Source organism: Electrona antarctica, assembly GCF_951216825.1.
Source record: "Electrona antarctica genome assembly, chromosome: 1".
Lineage (NCBI taxonomy): Eukaryota > Metazoa > Chordata > Actinopteri > Myctophiformes > Myctophidae > Electrona > Electrona antarctica.
This window is the reverse complement of record NC_136806.1, coordinates 5702268-5728094: the sequence shown is the minus strand read 5'-3', so window position 1 is coordinate 5728094 and position 25827 is coordinate 5702268. Positions and strand designations below refer to the sequence as shown.

General features: G+C 44.9%; 2 protein-coding genes across 2 annotated transcripts; both read right to left on the bottom strand.

Annotated features, from left to right (window-relative positions):
* Window positions 1-2545: 2545 nt before the first annotated feature.
* Window positions 2546-8761, bottom strand: selenop2 (selenoprotein P2; the record flags this gene model as incomplete). Its single annotated transcript, XM_079507278.1, has 5 exons — window positions 2546-2785; window positions 2829-3020; window positions 3333-3441; window positions 4707-4919; window positions 8532-8761. 5 exons carry the CDS (start codon window positions 8759-8761, stop codon window positions 2546-2548), a joined length of 984 nt encoding a protein of 327 aa, XP_079363404.1.
* A 12446-nt stretch (window positions 8762-21207) lies between these two features.
* LOC306927505 (uncharacterized protein) lies at window positions 21208-25738 on the bottom strand (the record flags this gene model as incomplete). Its single annotated transcript, XM_079507269.1, has 5 exons — window positions 25206-25738; window positions 24827-24914; window positions 23928-24108; window positions 23469-23647; window positions 21208-21642 (listed from the first exon to the last, which is right to left on the bottom strand). The coding sequence occupies exons 1-5, from the start codon at window positions 25265-25267 to the stop codon at window positions 21208-21210; spliced, it is 945 nt and encodes a 314-aa protein (XP_079363395.1). The 5' UTR covers window positions 25268-25738.
* Between the last annotated feature and the right edge of the window lie 89 nt (window positions 25739-25827).

The following is a 25827-nucleotide window of genomic DNA, read 5'->3' as shown; positions in this document are numbered from 1 at the left end:
ATTCAGAACACGCTTCAGTCTGGATTCAGCTGGACTCACAGACCCCTTTTTACACCGGTTGGTTCCCAATGGGAACTGGTTCAGTTCTTTTTGTTTCTTAATTAGTCCATGAGCCAGAGCTCCAAAATTGGAACGTTAGTTATGAATTGAGTGGGCAAAACCATACCTATATTAGATTGTTATCACCACGAAACGTCCCCGGTTGATTACTTACACTAAGACAATGATTTATTGTATTACAAATTTAAACATTTTAAATATGCAAATGAGGCATTATATAGGAAAAGATGCAAAAAATAGAAAATATGAAAAAAGCTACTACTGTGGAAGGCCTAACATATATTAATTTACTTATATTGATCCTATAAACAATTTAATATAGGTATAGTTTTGCATAATTTTCATAATTAACGTTCCAATTTTGGAGCTCTGGCTCATGGACTAAGAACCACAAAGAACTGAACCGGTTCCCATTGGGAACCAACCGGTGGAAAAGGGGTCACAGATTCCACAAAGGAAAGGTCAGGGTGGCATGGGTGGCATGGCATCACGATATGGTCTCCATCAGTGTTGATTTTGTTAACTAAAACTATGACGAAAAAATGCTTGTCGACTAAGCATGATGACTAAAACTGAGACTAAATATATTGACAATTTCGTCAACAAATAAAGACTAAAATGTTAGGAAGGGACTAGTCGTGGACAAGAGATCCAGTGTAAGTAAAAGACAAGTCATTTTACACTTGGTTGCATGCTGAAAATAGCCGATCTACAAGCTCACAACGTGTCGCAGCGCAGCGCGTTGTGAGCTTGTAGATCGGCTATTTTCTGCAAACGTAAAATCAGCCATCAAGACGACTAAATCGACTGTACATTTAGTCGACTAAACTAAATTAAAACTATTCAAGAGACACTGGTCTCCATCACATACAGTTTAGTGGGCTAGACGCTACTAGTGAGGTTGAGTACACTACATACATACATACATACATACAGCAAAACAATAACGCTTTCATTTCATTTGTTCTCATACTCTGTTGCATAACGGACACAATGACTGCTATAAAACAATAACTGTAGCATAATAAGATAACTGTACAGCCATAACAAAGACACTATGAAAGACATACCGGTAACTATAACTCACACTGTACAACGCAACGAGTTGCCAACTTACTAAATAAGAGAATAACGGTCGAGCGGGCCAAGCGATTCCCACGGCAATTTGTCCACTCAGTGTCCAGCTTATGATGAGCACGTTTTTTTCCAACGACAAACACAGGAATTTAAATCACCTGAAAAACAAGGCCTGCGTGAACCTATGCCTCAAGATGAGGAACAGGTTGAGCACATGAACCAATTAAAGCAAGCGGCCGCCTTCGCCCTCCCTCCCTCCCTCCCTCCTCGCAACAACGCCCAATCACATCAGCAATTCATTGTGGACGGGGGTTCTGAAGACACGTGGCTTGGGAATCGCTTAAAAGGTAGGTGGTAAGTGATATTTTTTTGGTTAAAACAAACAAGAGTTAAAAGGTTAAATCACTACATTCTGATAGTAATCATTGCTATATAGTGTTTGTTCAGTAACGGGCGTCTCCCTGTCTCTCCAGCTCTTTAACACTCAAAACATTTTCAGGTAGGCGAGGGGGATTTTTATAGTGTTCCAGTTCCAATTTTGTCTGCTCATTTCGTTGTCATCACTTAATTAAAATTGGTATTAATCCCCGGCCTGCAAATGCATTTTCTGTTTAATAAAAAGCAGGAGAGACATGGAGACTCCCGTTACTGAACACTCTATAGAGCACCGAAGTCTGACGTCAATATCGGTAGAGGGCGCTAAGTCCACAGGTTCATGTACTTTGCTTTGTAATCCCCATAGGGGGGATTTTAGATCGCCTCATATAAGGACTGTGTTTGAAAAAACGCTATTGTTACTGCTGCTGAATTAGTTAGAATTTCGCTAGAAAAAGAATGTATCATATATGAGTGACTGACTGTCGCAAACGATACAGAGACACCTCCCTGACAATAACGCAGAGACAGCTTGTTTATTTTTGGACCACAATTTTAAGATGAGCCCATGTTATTCTCCATATAGAGAAATTACTTCCGTGAACCAGGGGAACTGAGGGGATGAGCGAGTGACGTCAGGACTTCGGCGCTCTATAGCAGTGCCAGTGGTTTTCAACCAGTGGTCCTTGAGGGACTTCCAAGTAGTCCCCAGCTAAATGATGGAGAGTTGGTAACCAAATGGACCCTTATAGATCTTTAACTCATGAGAGCGTGGAATGAAACCAAACGAACCCGTACGGGTTAAAAACATCCCTATTATTTCATTTACAAGAAGTCTACACAATTAGAGGCTAAATGTCATCAAATGGTGGTCCGTGGCCCCAATGCCGAAGAAATAATGGACCTTTATATGAAAAGGGTTGAAAAATAAAAGTACTATGACAATATAGTGCTTTTTTTAACACTTATTTTAACCAAAGAAAATCAAATCACCCTACCTTTAACACACACAGAGAGTATAAGAGCAACATAGTTATTTTATCTGTCCCGTCTCATGATGGGGGAGGCTAAGCATGATGATGGAGATGCTGATGTTGATGATCATGAGGATGCTGATGATCATGAGGATGCTGATGATCATGAGGATGCTGATGCTGATGATCATGAGGATGCTGATGTTGATGATCATGAGGATGCTGATGATCATGAGGATGCTGATGTTGATGATCATGAGCATGATGATGCTGATGATGATGATGATGGTGGACATCCGCTCCAGAAGAAGCAGCGGTTGGCTGTGCTGGTGTTGTGTGTACTACGGCGGTAGTGTGGTTGGAACTGCGGGTGATGTTGTGATCACGGCGGTGATCGGTGGACAGTGTCAACGTTGCGTGTGCTGTGGTGTTGTCGTAAGTGTCCGCGGTGTGGTTCACGTTGTCGCGCCGCGTTAATTCTTCCAGGGTTTCTTTCCTCCCAGAAGCAACCACGGACGAATTGGCCTGGTGGTCCTGTTGGAGGAGAGAGGGAAATACAGGCCATGGTTTGATCCAAATCATTGATTTAATCGATATATGGAAAACATACTCCATTTTCAAAGCCGGCGACCATAAATCAGTTGTGTGGGAGTAGGCCTGCCAAGCGCTAAGGCATTGGGCAATATTCTGTTCGGTGACTGTGATATTCGGCAGTCACCATATATGGAAGAGGCGATGCTTCCTGTGCCCGTGATTGTTTTGTGTTCGATCATTTCCTGCAACTGAACGCAAATACTGTAAAGATGTTAAATGTGTGCGTGTGTGCGCGCGCGCGTGTGTACTCACGGAGCAGTTGCAGATATCTTTAAGGTAGGTGGCTCTGATTGCAGCCTCTATGTAGGGGTAATGTAGGAAGCTGTACGGTAGAACGATGTGGAAGGTCAACAGACCACACCTAGAGAGAGAGAGAGAGAGAGAGAGAGAGAGAGAGAGAGAGAGAGAGAGAGAGAGAGAGAGGAGAGAGAGAGAAAGAGAGAATTTGAATCCACCATTAATAAGTTAACTCATCACTGGGAGAACAGTCCAAATGCACATTTTTGGCAGCAAAATACGTGTGGAGTTGTCATCAACTGAGGGACAGCCAGTGGACAGAAGAGCCAGGTATATATCTGGCTGAACAGGGTCATTAAGTTGCTGTTATGTTCCTGTTTGTTAATTTATTTTCATTGTTACTGTATAGCTTGTTGTTCATTATTGTTGGGATGTTTGTTGTCTCTGTGTGCGCAATGTTGACATTTGTTTTGTTGTATGTATGCTTTGGCAATGTAGAACATATTTATCATGCCAATAAAGCCTTTTGAAATTGAAATTGAATTGAGAGAGATAGAGAGAGAGAGATTGACGCCATGACACTTTCATGGACGCTTTCATGGGAGCCAAACTCACACCGGAAGTTCAATGAATACATGACAGTGAATGGAGCCGGCTGGACCAGCTCATAACAAACATTATGTATGAACAATTGAGACCTTTGTCATATAATCAGTTCAGGAATATAAAAGAAGACATATCACAGGTTGTTTTCTAATCACTTGCTTTTCGATGTGTACAGAGTGCACAGTATATAACTTTATCTGAGGATCTAAACAGCAGCAGGTATTGTTTCTGGCTCCGAAGTATCGCGAGATTTGGCTGCCAGACAGGAAACGGTGGGAAGTCTCGCGATACTTGGTGCCTTCAGAAAGGTACTTTTTGCTCTTTAGATACCATACCTCTATAAAAATTACAGTGTACACATCGAAAAGCAACACAGCAGACAATAATGTGTTACATGTCTTCTGTTATTTGCCAGAAGTGATTACTTTACAAAAGGTCTCAGTCATTCATAAATAATGTTCATGAGCTGGTCACTGAGCTCTCATTGACTCGAGTGCATTCTGCCAAACTTCCGGGTAGTTTGGCTCCCATGAAAGTGTCCATGAAAGTGTCATGGCGCAGCCCAGTCACGTGACCACTTCTCTTCCTTCTCAAAGCTTCCTTCGTCGTACACCAGGAAGCATGGCGACATGACCCCTGACCCCTTTGTACCTGTAGTACACCAGGAAGCATGGCGACATGACCCCTGACCCCTTTGTACCTGTCGTACACCAGGAAGCATGGTGGCATGACCCCTGACCCCTCTGTACCTGTCGTACACCATGACCCCTGACCCCTCTGTACCTGTCGTACACCAGGAAGTCGTCCTTATCGCCGTCCAGGAGCTCCCACACGTCGTCCTGCAGCGGAGCCTGCTGGTAGACGGGGACACCAGGGGGCGCTCTTCTCTTCAGCTCCCAGTACATGGCCCTGGACATGGCCTCGCGCTCGTTCACCACCAGGAAGGACACGTCCGTCAGGTTGCTGCGCCGCAGCTTGTCACGCAGGTCCCCAATTCTACACCGCAGAGGAGAGAGAGAGAATCAATCCATTGCATTATATGGCAGTGAGGTATGGGGTCCCTTATTACAAAGTGATTGGGCAAAATGGGACAAAAATCCAGTTGAGATCTATTTTCCGGGTACAAAGAAAATGCTCAAACTCTGCAAGCAGGGCTGAATTAGGCCAATATCCTTTACTTCTAAATATACAGAAAATATCTATTACATTCTGGAGCCATATTAAAAAGAGTGACCCTGCCTGTTACCATTATAAAGCCCTTGCCTGCCAATAGTTGAACATCCAAAGGAGCCCCCTCAGTCAGCTGGTTCTGAAACTAGCTGACCTCTCACCTTCTGACATCACAAACCCAAGCCAGCCTCAGTGCAGCTACACTATCACTCAGAAGATTAGACCTAACCAAATTATAACTAAAGAAAAAGATAAATACATCACATATTGGAACGAACTCACACAATCACAACACAAACTAGAAACATATTTGGGTCTAAACAGACAGTATACTGTGGCAGACTACCTAACCACAGTAACTGAGAAAAACCTGAGAAAGACTTTGACAATGTACAGACTGAGTGATCATAGTTTGGCAATAGAGAAGGGCAGACACAGACAGACCTGGCTGCCCAGAGAGGAGAGACAGACAGACACAGACAGACCTGGCTGCCCAGAGAGGAGAGACAGGCAGACACAGACAGACCTGGCTGCCCAGAGAGGAGAGACAGGCAGACACAGACAGACCTGGCTGCCCAGAGAGGAGAGAAAGACAGACACAGACAGACCTGGCTGCCCAGAGAGGAGAGACAGACAGACACAGACAGACCTGGCTGCCCAGAGAGGAGAGACAGACAGACACAGACAGACCTGGCTGCCCAGAGAGGAGAGAAAGACAGACACAAGGTGCGGTTCCATTAAGCCTTTGCGAAAAAAGGAAGCGTATGTTCATTAAGTCGAAAAAAGAAAAGCGAATTGTCTGTGTTTCCATTAAACTGATAAAATGCGCATATGAAATAAGTTCATTCAATATGCAGTAGTTGGCACTGTTTTGCCAGTAAAGTGAGGCTCATGTAAAGTAGTCCTAATCCATGTTCACACCATTGATTTAGGGATTTGATGCGTTTTGTGCGTGCTCTCAGTTTAACGGACCCCATATACTGCGCTGTAATCTGATCCCTGGTCAGCGGCTGACCGACCGTCAGCAAGTCGACAGCAAGCCAGCGGGCATCTGCTGCTTTTACAGTATTGACGACACCTACAGTCAAGTACAAATAACTATTTGTTGTGTAATGCTTGTCTTAATATATTCGGGGCACATGTAGCCTATATGTCGCGGGACTCGATTGGAGCATACTGGTCGTTTATACTGCAAATTGATTGATTGCAGCTGCAAACAGTTGTGAATAACTTGTTTCATCGGCTATATAGCCTATAGCCTACACGTTTAGGTTGCTTATCTTATGATATATAAGAATAGATGAAGCATATGCATGGATCGAAATCGAAAATAGCCTGCAGGGACCCAGGCAGCTATAGGTTATATAAAAGTTTAGTCTACTACACCACGTGTGTGTGCTGTGTGTGTGTGTGTGTGTGTGTGTGTGTGTGTGTGTGTGTGTGTGTGTGTGTGTGTGTGTGTGTGTGTCTTGCATCCATACAGTAGCGATCCAGATATCAAAATGATCGGAGCGCCCCGATCAACTCGGGAGGATTCAGACTTAATATGGGATCTTTGAACACACTACACAATTATTAATCTCCACTGCCCCCCCATCGTTTTTTATTTTATTTTCCAACTGTTCAAAAGCGATATAATGCGAGTTCAATGCTTTCTAATTAAAAACCTTTTCCGCAAGTGTTTCCATACACTATTTGCGCATTTCCCTTTTTTCGAAAAAGCCTAAATCCGCAACCTCCAAGCGAAAAAGTGGTTTTGCGACTTATTCGCATTTTGATGTGTTTCCATCCAGGAGATTTTGCGCAAGAGCCTTAATGCGCAAAAAATGGCTTTATGGAAACGCACCTACAGACAGACCTGGCTGCCCAGAGAGGAGAGACAGACAGACACAGACAGACCTGGCTGCCCAGAGAGGAGAGACAGACAGACACAGACAGACCTGGCTGCCCAGAGAGGAGAGACAGGCAGACACAGACAGACCTGGCTGCCCAGAGAGGAGAGACAGACAGACACAGACAGACCTGGCTGCCCAGAGAGGAGAGACAGACAGACACAGACAGACCTGGCTGCCCAGAGAGGAGAGACAGACAGACACAGACAGACAGACAGACCTGGCTGCTCAGAGAGGAGAGACAGACAGACACAGACAGACCTGGCTGCTCAGAGAGGAGAGACAGACAGACACAGACAGACCTGGCTGCCCAGAGAGGAGAGACTGTGCTCTCACTGTGATGACAGAGTTATAGAGACAGAGTTACACTTCTTAACACAATGTAAAAACTACACAAATGTAAGAGAGGATTTCTTCCCAAAATATGAAACAAATTGCCCAGATTTGACCACTCCTTCTGGGGGAACAGAACATATGTGCAGTTTTGGCTGCAAAATATGTCACTTCCTGTCACAAGAAAAGGGACAACCAGTAGGACACAAATACAGTATGCCATGTTTTATTTTCTGCACCACCTACTTTATTTTATTTTATTATTATTATTGTTTTCATGTCATTGATATTATGTTATGTTTGTCATATTTGTGATTGTGCTTTGGCAAGCACTAAAATGTCATGCCAATAAAGCCTATAGAGCGTCGCAGTCCCGCCTCCTACCCTGGACCAAGGACTGTCTAAGAAGGATGAGACGCAAAGACAACATGGCGTCGTACGGGCGACGCCATGTTGCTCCATGGAAGGAAAGAAACATGCGCAATGGGCTATATGCAGCCAACACTTCCGCGTTCAGCTTCCTTGGTCTCAACTGCGCATGTTTCTTTCCTTCCATGGAGCACCATGGAGCAACATGGCGTCTTCGCGTCCCGTCCTCTTTAGACAGTCCTTGCCCTGGACCAGGAAATGAAACCCAATGCAGATATAGAAGCCTCTCAGAACCACAATTAAACATATTTTGTCGATTTTGTCTACAATTCCATGCTGAATTGATACCATAGGCATAGGAGAGATAAAGTTGTGGGCCATTGATCTTGACCGTTTTTCTTTGCAGAGGTTTGCGTGATCTGCACATTTCACAATGTAGATATTATGTCCACTAGGGGGAGTAGAGAGCTATATAAAAATCTGTGACCAGTCAAATCAACAGAGAGAGAGAGACTAAAAATGACTGTGGTTTGGGTTTTTATTAATTTGTTGTATAAATCAAACATCATGCACGTGATTTTCTGTTATGTTGACACTAATATTACGTCACGTCATTAACAACTAATAATGTTATCTTCTACAAGTTGTAGAAGACAATGACGTGACGTGAAAAATACTAATTCTGTTGAGTTCTTGTGAATTAAGTAATGCAGATGTCTAACAATAATGTAACTCTTGAGAGCGTGAAATGAAACCAAATGGACCCGTAAGGGTCCAGTTAAAGATCTATTAAGGGTCCATTTGGTTAACAACCCACTGCTGTAGTTCATGTCATTGATCTTACTTGGAGGCCTGGGTGAGACAGAAGTGTCAGCTGGCCTTCAGCAGGGCCACCACCACTACGTTTCCCAGCAGCTCTTGCATGGGCGCCTTGCCCTGCACCTGCCAGTAGGGGGCGGGCTTACAGATCCTGGACGGGTCGTTGTCCCCTTCCACCAGCAGAGGCGCTGCTGAGGCCCACAGCAGAGCCGGCAGGCTGCCACTGAGCCACACGGCCAGAGAGAGAGACCACATCGTCGTCCTCTGTCTAGCCTCTCCTAGACACACACACACACCTATAGAGAAACACAGGATATATTATAATGTTAATAAAGTCTTTAACCATTTTGACCTGAGGACGATTCTACAAAATGTCTTCTAAATCCTGACAGTTTTCTAAAAAAAACCTATATTTCTGTCAGTGGTTCTCAACCTTTTTCATGTCAAGGACCCCCACAAATATATGTAATTGCCCGCCGACGCCCATCTGAAAATATGTTGTTCCAGGACCCCCCCCCCCAGAAGCAAAGATTTGAGTTACAAATGTTCGCTCTGAAAGAATATATATTCAAAGGTTTGCGCCACATTTTCACGATTTTTCAAAAATAGCAGATCTACAAGCTCATAGCGCACGCTACGAGCTTGTAGATCTGCTATTTTCCAATAGCCAAAGCATAACATGATGCTTAAAAACACCAAAAGGGGTTGCCGCCCAAAATGGTAAAGTAAATACAAATGGGTCGATATTTAAGATATTGCATTTTTATAGAGCTTTTCTATGCACTGCGTGCCTACTCAAAGCTCTTTAATACAATGTTGTCCATTCATTCATACGTTGGGAGGTGAAGCGGCGAACAGAACAGGCGATGCCAGCGTCTTCACTTCCCACATTCACACACCGACGGTGGCGAGCTCACACCGACCGACTCATTGGAGGCAATGCAGATAGCTATGAATGTGAAATGAAATGAAATGAAATGAAATCTATATTTACCCAGGGTATCTGGGCTAAGCTCAAGAACTTGTTTCCAGCCAGGCCCTGCTCATAGAACACATTTCATCGTAGTGGTTGATGCCTTGTTCAAGGGCATTTCAGCGGTGGTAATTTTAACGTGTCGGACGGCTGGTTCGAACTGGGAACCTTCCGGTATCTAGACCGCGCCGCTATCCGTTCGGCCACCGCTGCCACTGTCAACTGACGTTGAGTCAACACACTGATTCTCCACCTTTATAGTTTGACATTAGGCCACTTGAGTAATCTCTGGGACCCCAATTTACACTGTATAATTCCTCAGTGTTTATTTAACTCTGAGAGTATACACACATGTCCATTTAGTCCGGCAGCCCAAAGGGCTTCTTTTGTTTAAAGTGGGACATTTGGTATGTAGTCTTTTTTTATTGGCCACTTGCTGACCGGCTGTTCAGTATTGAGCAATTGTTTTTATAGGGGTTTCTTGTGACCCTACCATTAACATCCTATGGCAGGCAAAAATGTCAAACTTTCCTCATGCTTTAAGTAGCATGTGACATGTGAAACTAGGGGGTTTGTTTTCATGATTCTGAATCCATTCCAAGCATTAGTTTTGCACAAAAAACACTCCTTGGGCTAAAAACGGCCATAGGCATCATGACAAAATTTGTCACATTTAATGTGATGAGGTCATCACAAATGTGATGAGGTCAGCACATTTTGGGCACATTTGGGCAAGTGGCTATGGCTGTTTTTAGCCCAAGGAGTGTATTCAGTGCAAAACTAATACTTGGAATGGATTCAGAATCATGTTTGACATGTCACATGCTACTTAAAGTTTGACAATTTTGCCAGCCATAGGATGTTAATGGTAGGGTCACAAGAAACCCCTATAAAAAATGCTCAATACTGACGTACTGATGTATGTATATAGACAATATTTTAGGCCAATGAAAAAAATACCAAATGTCCCACGCGTCCACCTCGGCTGCCGGACTAATTTGGTTCCATTTGTACACTCAGAGAGTTACAGGCCCATTACAGGAGCCCTGCATGGTCACTAGTAATGACAGAGTTACAGGCCCATTACAGGAGCCCTGCATGGTCACTAGTAATGACAGAGTTACAGGCCCATTACAGGAGCCCTGCATGGTCACTAGTAATGACAGAGTTACAGGCCCATTACAGGAGCCCTGCTTGGCCACTAGTAATGACAGAGAGTTACAGGCCCATTACAGGAGCCCTGCTTGGCCACTAGTAATGACAGAGAGTTACAGGCCCATTACAGGAGCCCTGCTTGGTCACTAGTAATGACAGAGAGTTACAGGCCCATTACAGGAGCCCTGCATGGTCACTAGTAATGACAGAGAGTTACAGGCCCATTACAGGAGCCCTGCTTGGCCACTAGTAATGACAGAGAGTTACAGGCCCATTACAGGAGCCCTGCTTGGCCACTAGTAATGACAGAGAGTTACAGGCCCATTACAGGAGCCCTGCATGGTCACTAGTAATGACAGAGAGTTACAGGCCCATTACAGGAGCCCTGCAGAGTTACAGGCCCATTACAGGAGCCCTGCATGGTCACTAGTAATCAGAGAGTTACAGGCCCATTACAGGAGCCCTGGAGAGTTACAGGCCCATTACAGGAGCCCTGCTTGGTCACTAGTAATCAGAGAGTTACAGGCCCATTACAGGAGCCCTGCATGGTCACTAGTAATGACAGAGAGTTACAGGCCCATTACAGGAGCCCTGCTTGGCCACTAGTAATGACAGAGAGTTACAGGCCCATTACAGGAGCCCTGCTTGGTCACTAGTAATCAGAGAGTTACAGGCCCATTAAAGGAGCCCTGCATGGTCACTAGTAATGACAGAGTTACAGGCCCATTACAGGAGCCCTGCTTGGTCACTAGTAATCAGAGAGTTACAGGCCCATTACAGGAGCCCTGCATGGTCACTAGTAATCAGAGAGTTACAGGCCCATTACAGGAGCCCTTCATGGTCACTAGTAATGACAGAGTTACAGGCCCATTACAGGAGCCCTGCATGGTCACTAGTAATCAGAGAGTTACAGGTCCATTACAGGAGCCCTGCTTGGTCACTAGTAATCAGAGAGTTACAGGCCCATTACAGGAGCCCTGCATGGTCACTAGTAATGACAGAGAGTTACAGGCCCATTACAGGAGCCCTGCATGGTCACTAGTAATCACAGAGAGTTACAGGCCCATTACAGGAGCCCTGCATGGTCACTAGTAATGACAGAGAGTTACAGGCCCATTACAGGAGCCCTGCATGGTCACTAGTAATCACAGAGAGTTACAGGCCCATTACAGGAGCCCTGCATGGTCACTAGTAATCACAGAGAGTTACAGGCCCATTACAGGAGCCCTACATGGTCACTAGTAATCAGAGAGAGTTACAGGCCCATTACAGGAGCCCTGCATGGTCACTAGTAATCAGAGAGAGTTACAGGCCCATTACAGGAGCCCTACATGGTCACTAGTAATGACAGAGAGTTACAGGCCCATTACAGGAGCCCTGCATGGTCACTAGTAATCAGAGAGTCACAGGCCCATTACAGGAGCCCTGCATGGTCACTAGTAATCACAGAGAGTTACAGGCCCATTACAGGAGCCCTGCAGAGTTACAGGCCCATTACAGGAGCCCTGCATGGTCACTAGTAATGACAGAGAGTTACAGGCCCATTACAGGAGCCCTGCATGGTCACTAGTAATGACAGAGAGTTACAGGCCCATTACAGGAGCCCTGCATGGTCACTAGTAATGACAGAGAGTTACAGGCCCATTACAGGAGCCCTGCATGGTCACTAGTAATGACAGAGAGTTACAGGCCCATTACAGGAGCCCTGCATGGTCACTAGTAATGACAGAGAGTTACAGGCCCATTACAGGAGCCCTGCATGGTCACTAGTAATCACAGAGTTACAGGCCCATTACAGGAGCCCTGCATGGTCACTAGTAATCACAGAGAGTTACAGGCCCATTACAGGAGCCCTACATGGTCACTAGTAATCAGAGAGTTACAGGCCCATTACAGGAGCCATGCATGGTCACTAGTAATCAGAGAGTTACAGGCCCATTACAGGAGCCCTACATGGTCACTAGTAATGACAGAGAGTTACAGGCCCATTACAGGAGCCCTGCATGGTCACTAGTAATCACAGAGTTACAGGCCCATTACAGGAGCCCTGCATGGTCACTAGTAATCACAGAGAGTTACAGGCCCATTACAGGAGCCCTACATGGACACTAGTAATCAGAGAGTTACAGGCCCATTACAGGAGCCCTGCATGGTCACTAGTAATCAGAGAGAGTTACAGGCCCATTACAGGAGCCCTGCATGGTCACTAGTAATGACAGAGTTACAGGCCCATTACAGGAGCCCTGCATGGTCACTAGTAATCAGAGAGAGTTACAGGCCCATTACAGGAGCCCTGCATGGTCACTAGTAATGACAGAGAGTTACAGGCCCATTACAGGAGCCCTGCATGGTCACTAGTAATCAGAGAGAGTTACAGGCCCATTACAGGAGCCCTGCATGGTCACTAGTAATCAGAGAGAGTTACAGGCCCATTACAGGAGCCCTGCATGGTCACTAGTAATCAGAGAGTTACAGGCCCATTACAGGAGCCCTGCATGGTCACTAGTAATGACAGAGTTACAGGCCCATTACAGGAGCCCTGCATGGTCACTAGTAATGACAGAGAGTTACAGGCCCATTACAGGAGCCCTGCATGGTCACTAGTAATGACAGAGTTACAGGCCCATTACAGGAGCCCTGCATGGCCACTAGTAATCAGAGAGTTACAGGCCCATTACAGGAGCCCTGCATGGTCACTAGTAATGACAGAGAGTTACAGGCCCATTACAGGAGCCCTGCATGGTCACTAGTAATCAGAGAGAGTTACAGGCCCATTACAGGAGCCCTGCATGGTCACTAGTAATGACAGAGAGTTACAGGCCCATTACAGGAGCCCTGCATGGTCACTAGTAATGACAGAGTTACAGGCCCATTACAGGAGCCCTGCATGGTCACTAGTAATCAGAGAGTTACAGGCCCATTACAGGAGCCCTGCATGGTCACTAGTAATCAGAGAGTTACAGGCCCATTACAGGAGCCCTGTATAGTCACTAGTAATCACAGAGAGTTACAGGCCCATTACAGGAGCCCTGCATGGTCACTAGTAATCACAGAGAGTTACAGGCCCATTACAGGAGCCCTGCATGGTCACTAGTAATCACAGAGAGTTACAGGCCCATTACAGGAGCCCTGCATGGTCACTAGTAATGACAGAGAGTTACAGGCCCATTACAGGAGCCCTGCATGGTCACTAGTAATCAGAGAGTTACAGGCCCATTACAGGAGCCCTGTATAGTCACTAGTAATCACAGAGAGTTACAGGCCCATTACAGGAGCCCTGCATGGTCACTAGTAATCACAGAGAGTTACAGGCCCATTACAGGAGCCCTGCATGGTCACTAGTAATCACAGAGAGTTACAGGCCCATTACAGGAGCCCTGCATGGTCACTAGTAATGACAGAGAGTTACAGGCCCATTACAGGAGCCCTGCAGAGTTACAGGCCCATTACAGGAGCCCTGAATGGCCACTAGTAATGACAGATGAAGAGCCTTCCACTGGCTCCTCGGTGCCAAATAGCCAGTCAATTATCCCAAATTAATTACATATTGTCTCTGTCGCCTCAGGCGGAACTCAGAGAGAGAGAGAGAGTCAGTAATGTGGAAGATATCTATGTAAACAGATGAGCGAAGAGAGGATTAATGGACACAAATAGAAGAAAGAAAGAAAGAAAGAAAGAATAATTTTAACCTGAACCACATGTCCCAAGTCTGGGCATGTCTTAATAATAGATGGACAAACTGGCATAAACTATAGCAGATCTACAAGCTCACAACATACCGCAACACCAACACCCTGTACATTCATGCATTGCCATGCGTAAGCTTGTAGCCTATATAGTATATAGATTTAGTAAGCTTGTAGCCTATATAGTATATAGATTTAGTAAGCTTGTAGCCTATATAGTATATAGATTTAGTAAGCTTGTAGCCTATATAGTATATAGATTTAGTAAGCTTGTAGCCTATATAGTATATAGATTTAGTAAGCTTGTAGCCTATATAGTATATAGATTTAGTAAGCTTGTAGCCTATATAGTATATAGATTTAGTAAGCTTGTAGCCTATATAGTATATAGATTTAGTAAGCTTGTATATAGTATATAGATTTTCAGTTATTTAAAAGAAACGAAACATTCCAAAACTATTTCAGAGTCGATAAACTATATAGGGCATTTTGTTAAACTGATTGAAATCTTTATTTGAATAAGCAATTTAAAACAATATAAACAGAAACGACAGAATAAGTACAAAATAATAAAAAAGCAAATTCAAAAGGAGTGAGAAGAAGCATAGCTTATTGCTCCCACCCCCTTTCCATCATTACTAAATATCATTAATCATATACATAATCATACATAAACACACAACCCCCCCCCCCCCCCTCTTCATCCCTGTAGCTCATTAAAATCGTGTCTTTGAGATTAAGTTTAAACATTTTCATGTTTGCACATATTTTTAACTCCACCGTAAAACCATTCCATAACCTCACGCCAGAATTTGAAATGCAAAAACTTTTTCTGGTTGTACGCCTAAATTGAACTTTAAAGTTGTGATTTGATTTTCCCCTTAAATTATAATCCCCCTCCTGGTCTCTAAACAGTTTTTGAATGTTACCTGGCAGTAACATATTGTTAGCTTTGTACATTATTTGTGCTGTTTGATAGTCTACAATGTTAATAAATTTGAGAAATTTTGACTCTAAAAAAAGCTTGTTAGTATGCTCCTGATAACCCACAATGATGACATCAAATAATTGCATTATTGCGCGCACACACACACACACACACACACACACACACACACACACACACACACACACACACACACACACACACACACACACACACACACACACACACACACACACACACCTCCTTAATGTTAACGAAGTCCACACCCACAACACCAGAGGGAGTGCAACGAACCATGTACAACCCAGATTCGGCACAAACAAGGGACTAAATTCTTTTCGCTCCTATGCCACCAAAATGTGGAACGCCCTACCAACAGTCATTAAGACATGTGAATCCCTTGACTCCTTCAAAACCGCTCTCAAAGGGCACCTACGGATGGCTGCAATTCGAAACTGGCCCCCGTGAAATCTGACCCCCCCACCACCCCCCCCCCCCCCCCCTTTTTCCCCTCACTGTATATGTTTATTTTCCCTTTTTACCTCCATTATGATGAATTCCTGTTCTGTTCTTTGTCTATATAGAAGTGTCTATTTGTACGTCTCTAAATGTTTTGATGAATTGAACATGGTGGACCTTGTTGTACACAAGTGTAATGCTTAATTGGGTCGTCCACTCACAGTTAACAGCCTTTGTATTGAGTTTGTGCTTGAAATGTACTGTAATTCTGCAAACTGTTAATAAACATTTCAAACACACACACACACACACACACACACACACACACACACACACACACACACACACACACACACACACACACACACACACACACACACACACACACACACCAATACAACATGCATGTCCAGACTCCAGAAAGACAAACAAAACAAAGCAGAACATACACCACCAATGGCAAGGAATTATAGTCGTATAAATAAAAATAATAAATCACTGACCTCTCAGTCTGCTGTCTCTGTTCCTGCGAACCAAATGAGCAACACATGAATGTCCCGTTGTTTTTAAGTGCCTTGGTTAGCTAAGCCCTGCCTACAAGACAAACAGAGAGAGAGAGAGAGAGAGAGAGAGAGAGTGTGTAGGCGTTTTGGAATGGCAAAACATCAGTTAGTTCAATACTGCTGATAAAAAACAAACATTTGGGTTCAAAAACAACGAGGCATCAAAAGGCAAAATACATTCACAGGCTATACTCCGTTGGTCTTTAGCTCTTTCTATGTAGACACCCTTATTTGGCCATAACAATAGGCCTACCGTTATACACCGAGAGAAACCGACAAGAACTCATGCATGATATAGAATAAGATAGTAGGGACTAGGGGTGCACAGTTAGGAAATTATAACCGATCTCCGATCATTTGCAGCGTCATATCTGTTGATAGCTACTAGATAGAGCAGCACTGGAATGTAGACAGATCTGTGAAAGCTGGGGACGGGGTGCATACTTAGTTTAGACTATAGTCATTGGTCAGACATGGGTTAAGGTTAGGTTTAGGTGTGCTGCCCTGTGGGAGGTTAGGGTTAAGGTGAGGGTTTGAGATGGGTTGTAGTTGTAGGACTAATGACTGGTCTAACCAAATGACTAGTCTAAACTAAGTACTGTCTAAACTAAGTACTGTCTAAACTAAGTACTGCACCGTGAAAGCTTTAGATCATTCAATGTTTAACATACCGGTTATAAAACAAGTGCAGACTTACATCTTCAATCACTGAACAAAACACAATAGTTGGCAGACATTGTTCCAACAAGGACTGCAATCCCTTAATCACATTTACCCTGGCATGTCATTCTAGGCCCCCCCCCCCCCCCCCCCCCAAACATCTTAAAAGTGGAAAATTAATTTAATCTTTAAAAAGTTTGCTAAAATAGCAGATCCGCAAACTAAACCACACTGTGACCGTGGGGATCGCTGTTCATCTCAAGGGGTCAAATGTTCTAGTTTTTGTTATTTTCCTCCCCCCACGTCCCCGTCCCCCCTCCCTCTCCACTGGATATATTGACCCCATTATTGAGCAATATTTACTTTACTATGCGTTGCTGAGGCTTTGAACTGTGGTAGCCGACAAACTGATGCTCTACGACATACATGGGCAACTGGCGGCCCGGGGGCCACATGCGGCCCCCACCTTGACTTAATGTGGCCCTCATGTTAATATCGGAATACTGATATGTTATTGATTTCAGCCGTTACAATTCCAAACATGCAAACATGACCCGCTTTTGTATGTCCAATGTGTTTGGATTTAGTTCATAAAGTTAACATAACTATAACTAAATTCATTTGAAATTAAATTAGAAAGGTTATTGTTCCGGATTCCAAAAAAAAAGTTTATTTTTTTCAGGATTTCAATTCAAATATAGCAAAAATAGCTTATCTATAAGCTCAAAACGCGTCGCAGTGCGACGCGTTTTGAGCTTATAGATCGGCTATTTTTGCTACGACAGTAATATGCAACATGGCCCCTCTGTTGTGAGTGTGGACTGTGGAAATATAGTGGCCCTCTCCATCGTCAAAGTTGCCCACCTGCTCTACGAAATGGACAGAAGGCTGAAGATCTGCCACGGTTAGCAGAGGCTGACAACATGCTAGCCTTTGATGTATGCAATATATTTTAATGTTAAGCCTCACTCCGATTAATCCATGTTCAAATGGCATGAATATGCACGTGCATGCAGGGTGGAATGAATGTTAACTTCAGTTTGTGTTGTTTGCAACCATCCACGCACACACGCACACACACAACCCACAAGCTTTCTCTCTCAGTGGCTGCAGGTCAAAGTACACAACAATCCTATAAGCAAACAGTTCTACAAGAAACATTCCCTAGACTAGTGCATTCATACAGTGCAATAGGGCAACAATGATAACCCATATTGTTCTACTGTTGCTTTGGCCTTTAGGTTTGACCTCCATCTACTGATTCACTCTCATCGAACCACTAATTAAATACAGATTCATTCTCATCTGAGCTGTATCAGTTTGATAGATCCTGATTTAATCATATCTTATCTCTGCATAAACACACCAGTGACATCATGGTCACTGCTTTATCACGACTAGGTAATGATGCAACTGCTGAAACACAACTCATTTTCATTGTAGAACGCAACATATTGATTGTTGTGGAATTGTGGTGAGTTAACGTGACCTGTGCTATTATATATTCTCAGTTTAATAAAGTTCAGAACGTGTGTGATAGTGACAATGCTGCCATCTTGTTCTCTGAAAAAACTTTTTGAAGAATCGTGAAAAGTGTTTGAGAACGACTGACATAGAAAAACATAGCTTTTTCAAGAAAAGTCAGGATTTAGAAGACATTTGCAGAATCGTTCCCAGCCTGGTCAAAATGGGTTAATGACTAGGAAAAAAAAGGGTAAAAAAACAATGCATTGCCTATTCGAACATTGATATAAATAAAACAATTAAACAGGGGGAACAAATTAAATAATGGTACTATAATGGACTACATTATGCTTTTTCATGTTCAGCTCCCTGTCAATATGCATGATTTGTAAACATTGTCCTTAGTAATATTCACGACTTGTAGTCAAAGGGCTGAACACTGGTGTGGTCCTTCAGTTTAAATATCAACGTATGTCGACAGAATCCAATGTAGTCACTAGTCATGCTGTAAACAGCAAACAGAATTGAAGGTTGACTTAAAAACTTCTATTCAGGGGGTACGGTGTGCGGTGACAGTTGGTAGTGCTGTCGCCTCACAGCTAGAAGGCCCTGGGTTCGATTCCCGCTCGGGACACTGTGGGCACTGGCGGCGTGTCCTCTCCTCCGCGTCATCAGTGCCCATACCCGAGAAGGGGTTGGCGAAAGGGCCTTTCTGTGTGGAGTTTGCATGTTCTCCCCGTGTCCCCTAGGGTAGGTAGGTACCCTCACAAAAGACATGCAGTAATCCTGGTCTCTAAACTGCCTCCCCCTGGCCAGCTGGGGCACCTGATGGAGGGGAAAGGAACTGGTTGGAATAACGTGTTCCTTCCACGCGCTACGTCCAACCAGGGAAACTCCCCCCTGTCAGGTGTAAAGGAGCATGAGTTCAAGTCCGTTGCTCTCCCCTGGTTGGCGGAGGGTGTGTAGAGCCCAGGATCACATTAGATCATTGGCACAGGGGTGAAAAATGGGTTGCAAAATCATGGGATAAAAATGAAAAAAATAAAAATAAAGAAAAACTGCTATTCGGTTCCTGGTAGAGTTCAACGAGTAAAAGGAGATCAAGCAGTGTCCTGCTTGTTGAGCCACCAGAATGGATGTTTGGATGTAGATGGGTTAGGCCGTTAGGGTGCTGCTGCTGCCGCCGCCTCAGAGGGGGTCAATCCACGTTTGAACCTGGACTGAATGCGAATATGAGGCGGGGCTGAGGGTAGCTGTTGGATGGAGAGGTTTGACGAGTAGTCTGAGTTCTAGACGGTCCCGTAAGCCCTTGCCCTACTTCCTCTCATCCCAGGCCTTCCCAGGTGGTCCGTGCACCAGTGAACAGTGCTTCAGTTAGAAGATTGAAACTTTTATTTCTTTGGACGAAACTGCAAGGAAAGATAGGATTGGTATGGATGCTGGGGATTGTTCCTAGGAGGCCTTCCTCTTGGTGACTTGGAGTGTTGTTCATGCTTCCTTCCAGACCTTGGTCAATCCCTTTTCTTCTCCATCATATGAAGCTGTGTGAGAAGAGCCTTAACTTGCCGATCAGGTACTGCTAGAGGGCCGAATAACAAAGAAGAGCACTAGGGGCGCACGCTCTTTCGCGGCTGCAGCTCCTAGGCTCGGGAAGAGCTTGCCTCTTTATATTCGATCTGCCCCATCCATTAATGTTTTTAAATCTCACCTTAAGACTCATCTTTTCTCCCTGGCTTTCACTCCCTCTTGAGTCCATTTTAGGTTTTGTTTTATCTTAGCTCTTTTTTGTTTTGCTTATTTTTACCTTTCATGCTTATATTTTGTCAACATTTCTGATTGTGTTTTCTCGTTTACATTCTGTGGGGAATGTAAACGAGAGGGGATACAGTAAAGGATTTTTTTTGGTCACTGATAAAAGTAAACATGTACTTTGCCTCACAACGTCTTTGTATCATGCCCTGGCTCTACATGGAGGTACCAGTCTGATGAAAGGGGCTCATATGAAAGAGAGGAGCCTGCTGCTTCTTTTCTCAGCTGATCTTTAAGCCCAAACCGCATGAATGCAACTAGTCAACTCCTTGCAACCAGCGGCGTCGAGTCCGGGGGGTGCTTGAGGGCTGAAGCACCCACTGCTGACACAATGGCCGCGTTCGGAAATAGCACACGGAGCGCACTACTGTGCAATGCAAACTAATAGGCGAGTGCGCTCCCGCACTGGGGGGTGGGGCGGGGGGGCACCCACTGCCGTTATAAGAACTTTATGGTCAACCGCACCAATGCAACTTCCTTGCAACTGCCATTGGTGGATAACGGTTGCAAGTAGGGGTGGAAAATAAAATTGATTCATAGATTAATCGCGATGCGGACATGGACGATTATGAATCCATTCACAAATGTCAAAAATACAGAATTCTTTTTTTTTTTAACAGAAAGCTGCGTAACGTTTTTTGTTTGTTTGTAGTGTAATAAAAGATAATGGAAGTAAATTAATCCGTTTTCATTACGGATCATTATTAAAGCACTTTGTTAGTTAGTTATTAGTCACACAGTGAGGGGGAAACGCTTCGAGATGTAGGTAATTGATCATTTATAATCGAATCGCAGCCCTCTGAATCAGAATTGAATCCTCGGGTTACCCAGAGATTCCCGACCCCTGACCCCTAGTTGCAAGCCGTTGCACGGCCAATCATTGTTGCGGTTCGGGCGTTCACAACACGCGTCTCTTTCCCCTGCTGTTGTGGAACAACATAATCCAAACACTTCATGTGCAAAGAGGCCTGGGGGGGTGGTCCGCTTCAGGACAAGACCCCGGCTATGAGTTCCTCCTCCTCCTCCTCCTCCTCCTCGTCCCCCCCGACCACGACGTCAGCCGAGGGACTGGTGCCCCCGCCGCCGCCGCCGCCGCCGCCGCAGGTGGCCATGAGGCCCAGGCCCAGCTCGGCCAGCTCCTCCGGGCTCATGTCCGTGGTGACCATGATCTTGGTCTCCAGGCGGTTGCACAGCGTGCGGTAGGAGGGCAGCGGGTAGCCCAGCTCCCGCATGTACTCGTAGCCCTTGGTGCCCACCGCCGTGCGGATCTTGCGCGCCCTGAGCACGGTCTCCGGCGACCAGACGGCGCGCCGCGAGTGCTTGGTGAGGGAGAGCGCGCGGACCTGGTCCTCGTACAGGAAGCTCTGGAGGCTCTTCTCCACGCGGTCCAGACGGAACAGACGCTTCTTCATCTCCTCCGCCTGGTGGAACGAGAGAGAGAGAGAGAGAGAGAGAGAGAGAGAGAGAGAGAGAGAGAGAGAGAGAGAGAGAGAGAGAGGGTTGTAATTAGAGATAAAAGAAAAAATCTTCCCGAAGCCCACAAATTGCGATATGCAAGTTGTGTACTCTATTATCGATTGTATACCATCTGATACCAGTGTGTAATTTCACCCATTTAGGCCTGACGTCGAAATAAAAAATAAAGTCTTCTGAAAGAATATATATTTAAAGATTCGTGCCGCATTTTCACGATTTTTCAAAAATAGCAGATCTACAAGCTCGCTATGAGCTTGTAGATCTGCTATTTTTCAATAGCTAAAGTATAACATAATGCTTAGTTAAAACACCAAAAGGGGTTCCCGTCCAGAATGGATTGAACAGATTGTGATGCATTGTGAACTTGTAGGTTGTCGATTGTTGGTGAAAGTTCCCCCCAGAATAGGGATGCTGGGGTTCAAGCATAGAGTATATAAAAGGATAGAGACTGAACTGGCGCGAAGCTCCGCCCCCCCAGCTATACATGTCAGTGGAAGTTGCTCAGTGGCGTTTTGAAGCACCCGGAAGGACCGTCTACTTCCGCCTTTTTTCGATTTGGGCACCAAAATTTGGTGCCCAAAATGCGGAAGTGCAAACGCGCTCAACGTTAAAGCCCAGCTGCACGGGGTTTCCTCGTCATACTTCCACAGGTCCGCCTGCAGTCCCTCCTCTTACCGCTAGGGCCGAGCACCTCAAGGTTGGAAAGCATCACTGGCCCCTTGGGTTCAAGTGGTTAAATGTCTATGAAGTTATTTTCAATCCATCGTAATGGAAACCGCCATCCTCTCCAGTTGTCCTCGTTGCACATTCAACACTGTATCTTAGCAGGGAAGATTTACATATTATGCGTACCGTAATATGACATGAATGCAAGGTTCAATGTAAGTAACAGTGTAATAGAGGGGTGGGTGCCTTGGATGAAAAGGTTATGTACAGTACAGGGGTGACGAAAACCTTTGAGAAGCACTGCGTTAGAAAGACCTGCAGCTGTGTCTTTTCTTTTCTTTTTTTTTATCCCACAATTTTGCTCGCCATTTTTTTCACCAAGTGTCTAATCTGTAATCCTGGGCGCTACACTTCCTCTGCCAACATCCAACCTGGATGGGGAGAGCAACGGACTGACCTCCTGCTTCCTTCTATGCATGAGGAGTCCAACTAGGGTTCCCCAGTTGGATGTACCGTAGCGCGTGGAAGGAACACGTTATTCCAACCAGTTCCATCAGGCGCCCCGGCTGGCCAGGGGGAGGTACCATAATTAGAGACCAGGATTACTGCATGTCTTGTGAGGGTATACCTACCCTAGGGGGACACGATGAGAACATGCAAACTCCACACAGAAAGGCCCTTTCGCCCACCCCACCCAGGGTATGGGCACAGTGAGCGGGAGTCGAACCCAGGACCTTCTAGCTGAGAGGCGACAGGGCTGCCCTCACCTCTTTCTGCAGCCGCGCTGCGTCTCCGGCTCACCTCTTTCTGCAGACGCGCAGTGTGCCGCTCCTGCTCACCTCTCTCTGCAGATGCGCAGCGTGCGTCTCCTGCTCACCTCTTTCTGCAGACGCGCAGCATGCGTCTCCTGCTCACCTCTCTCTGCAGACATGCAGCGTGCATCTCCTGCTCACCTCTCTCTGCAGACACGCAGCGTGCGTCTCCTGCTCACCTCTTTCTGCAGACACGCAGCGTGCGTCTCCTGCTCACCTCTCTCTGCAGACGCGCAGCGTGCGTCTCCTGCTCACCTCTTTCTGCAGACGCGCAGCGTGCATCTCCTGCTCACCTCTTTCTGCAGACGCGCAGTGTGCCGCTCCTGCTCCTGCAGCTGTTTCTTGAGGAGCTGACAGTGCGTGCATGGCGGCTGCTGCTCCTCCGCCGGTCCGTCCGCCTCGTCCTCCTCCAGGCCCGGCAGAGGGGTGCGTCTGGCGTAGCCGTGTTCCCCAAAGCCCAGCTCTCTGTCCACTGAGGAGGACACAACACGCTATATTATTATCCCGTACATGAGCAATAAGCCCCGACAGAATAATATTGCCCCGGTTCCTCGTCGTACAGGATAGTAGAAACAGTGCCATTATAAGTGTGAAAATACATGTGCTTCAAAATAAAAGCAATGCGGTTTTAGTCCACCCATATGATAATGAAAGTATGTTTTATTTTCTAATTATCAAGTAATCTTTCGCGGGCCGGTCAGAGTATTTGGCCCGCGGGCCGTACAATGCCCAGGTCTGTTACAGGGTATTACCTGGTTCCGTTTTGAGGGGCATCAGGAGGTATGGGGAGGAGGTGGTGTTGGTGACTACTGGGTACGGAGGGTCCTTCAGCGGTCCTTCCTTGAAGAGGGTGGGGATGGCATTGGGCTTCAGCTTCTTGCCTCCGGCGGGCGTCCGGGCGATCTCCTCAAACTGACTCTGTTCAAAGTGGTCCTGTGTGCGTGCGTGACACACACGGTTACAAAAATATAGTGCTATGACTAGATCCAAGAAAGCCTATTGGCTTGTTTCCATTGGGAAACAACCAATAAAGCGCCTTCGAATTGAACTTTTTACCTGGCACAGTTTGCAGTCGTGGAAAGTAACTAAGTATATTTACTTAAGTACCTTACCTAAGTACAATTTTGAAGTGTTAGTACTTTTGCTTCTACTCCACTACATCTCAGAGGGAAATATTGCACTTATTTGAAAACTTTAGTTTCTACTTTTCAGATTTTGATTATTACTACAAAACATGCATTAACCACTTCAGCCATTTGAAAATAGATCTGCCATTTTCAAAATATATTTTTCTGCAAAATGAGTACTTTTAAATGGTGCAACCGTGCATTTATATAGTGCCATTATTATTATTAGATTGTGCATTACATTCACACACACACACACACACACACACACACACACACACACACACACACACACACACACACACACACACACACACACACACACACACACACACACACACATTAGGGGTTCAGAGTTTTGCTCAAGGACACTTCGACACTGACTCTGGGGGAGCCCGGGTTCGAACTGGCAACCTTGCAGTTCCCATCCGGCCACTCTACCCCTGAGCTGCCCACTTGCTTTTGGTGCTTGATATAACAAACAGTATTTCTATATTGCAGTATTGATACTTCATTTGTTTTACCTGGCACAGTCTGGAGTGATCAGTTGGCATAAAATCCCTCCTGCAGTTGACGACCCATTTCTTGTTCCTGATGGGGTCCTTGGGGAACCTGATTGATTGATCCATTGAACATATTGTATTTCACAGTATGCAGAATTGGACCATGGGTACATTTCAAACGAAAGGTCAATTCAAACAAGTCAATGCAAATAAAACACTTGTTTACAACAGGGTCCACAACTTTCAATTCATCAGAACATTTAGAGACGTTCAAATACACAATATATATAAAATAAAAAAACAGGAAATCATCATATAAAAAAAGTAAAAAAAAGGTCAAAAAAATAAAAATAAAAGTACTACAGTACTATGGACGGGGGGAGAGAGGGGGGGGACTCACCTGAACAGCTGTTTCCCTATGGTGGTGGAGTTGGAGCAGTTTGGAGCCGAACAGCCTCCCATTATAATTATTATAATAATAATAATAATAAATAATAATAATACTATAAAAGATCTAAACGCTAAATGATGATGACGTTAGCTGCACGTCTGAGTGAGTCTGATCTGACTATGCATCACTTACTTTTACCTAGCGAGGGAGGGAAGGTAAAAAAACAAAAACAAATAAATAATGTCGCATAACTCGCATTTCAACGAGGACTCGTCAACAATCACACGGCCGTGAGATAATGTTTAAAAACGTACACAAAATGATGCTATTTATCAGTGAACACAGCGGTTGTTTGACTTTGTTTGAGCCAAAATGGCGCACTTGTCCTCGACGACTGAGCTTAGTGGCGTACTCTGCTGTACACACGAGCTATCCTCGGCAGACTCCTGATTAAAATAAATAATTAGTTTGAAATCTTAACTACTAGCAACATCGTGTTTTATGCACAAATAGGATGTCATACATGAACTTGAACGCAAAAAAAAGAAGTAATTTTTGTGTTTGTTGTATTAGTTTTATTTATTTTTTAGTTTATTTTCACTCAGGCAAATATCAATGTAAACAGGGCTAT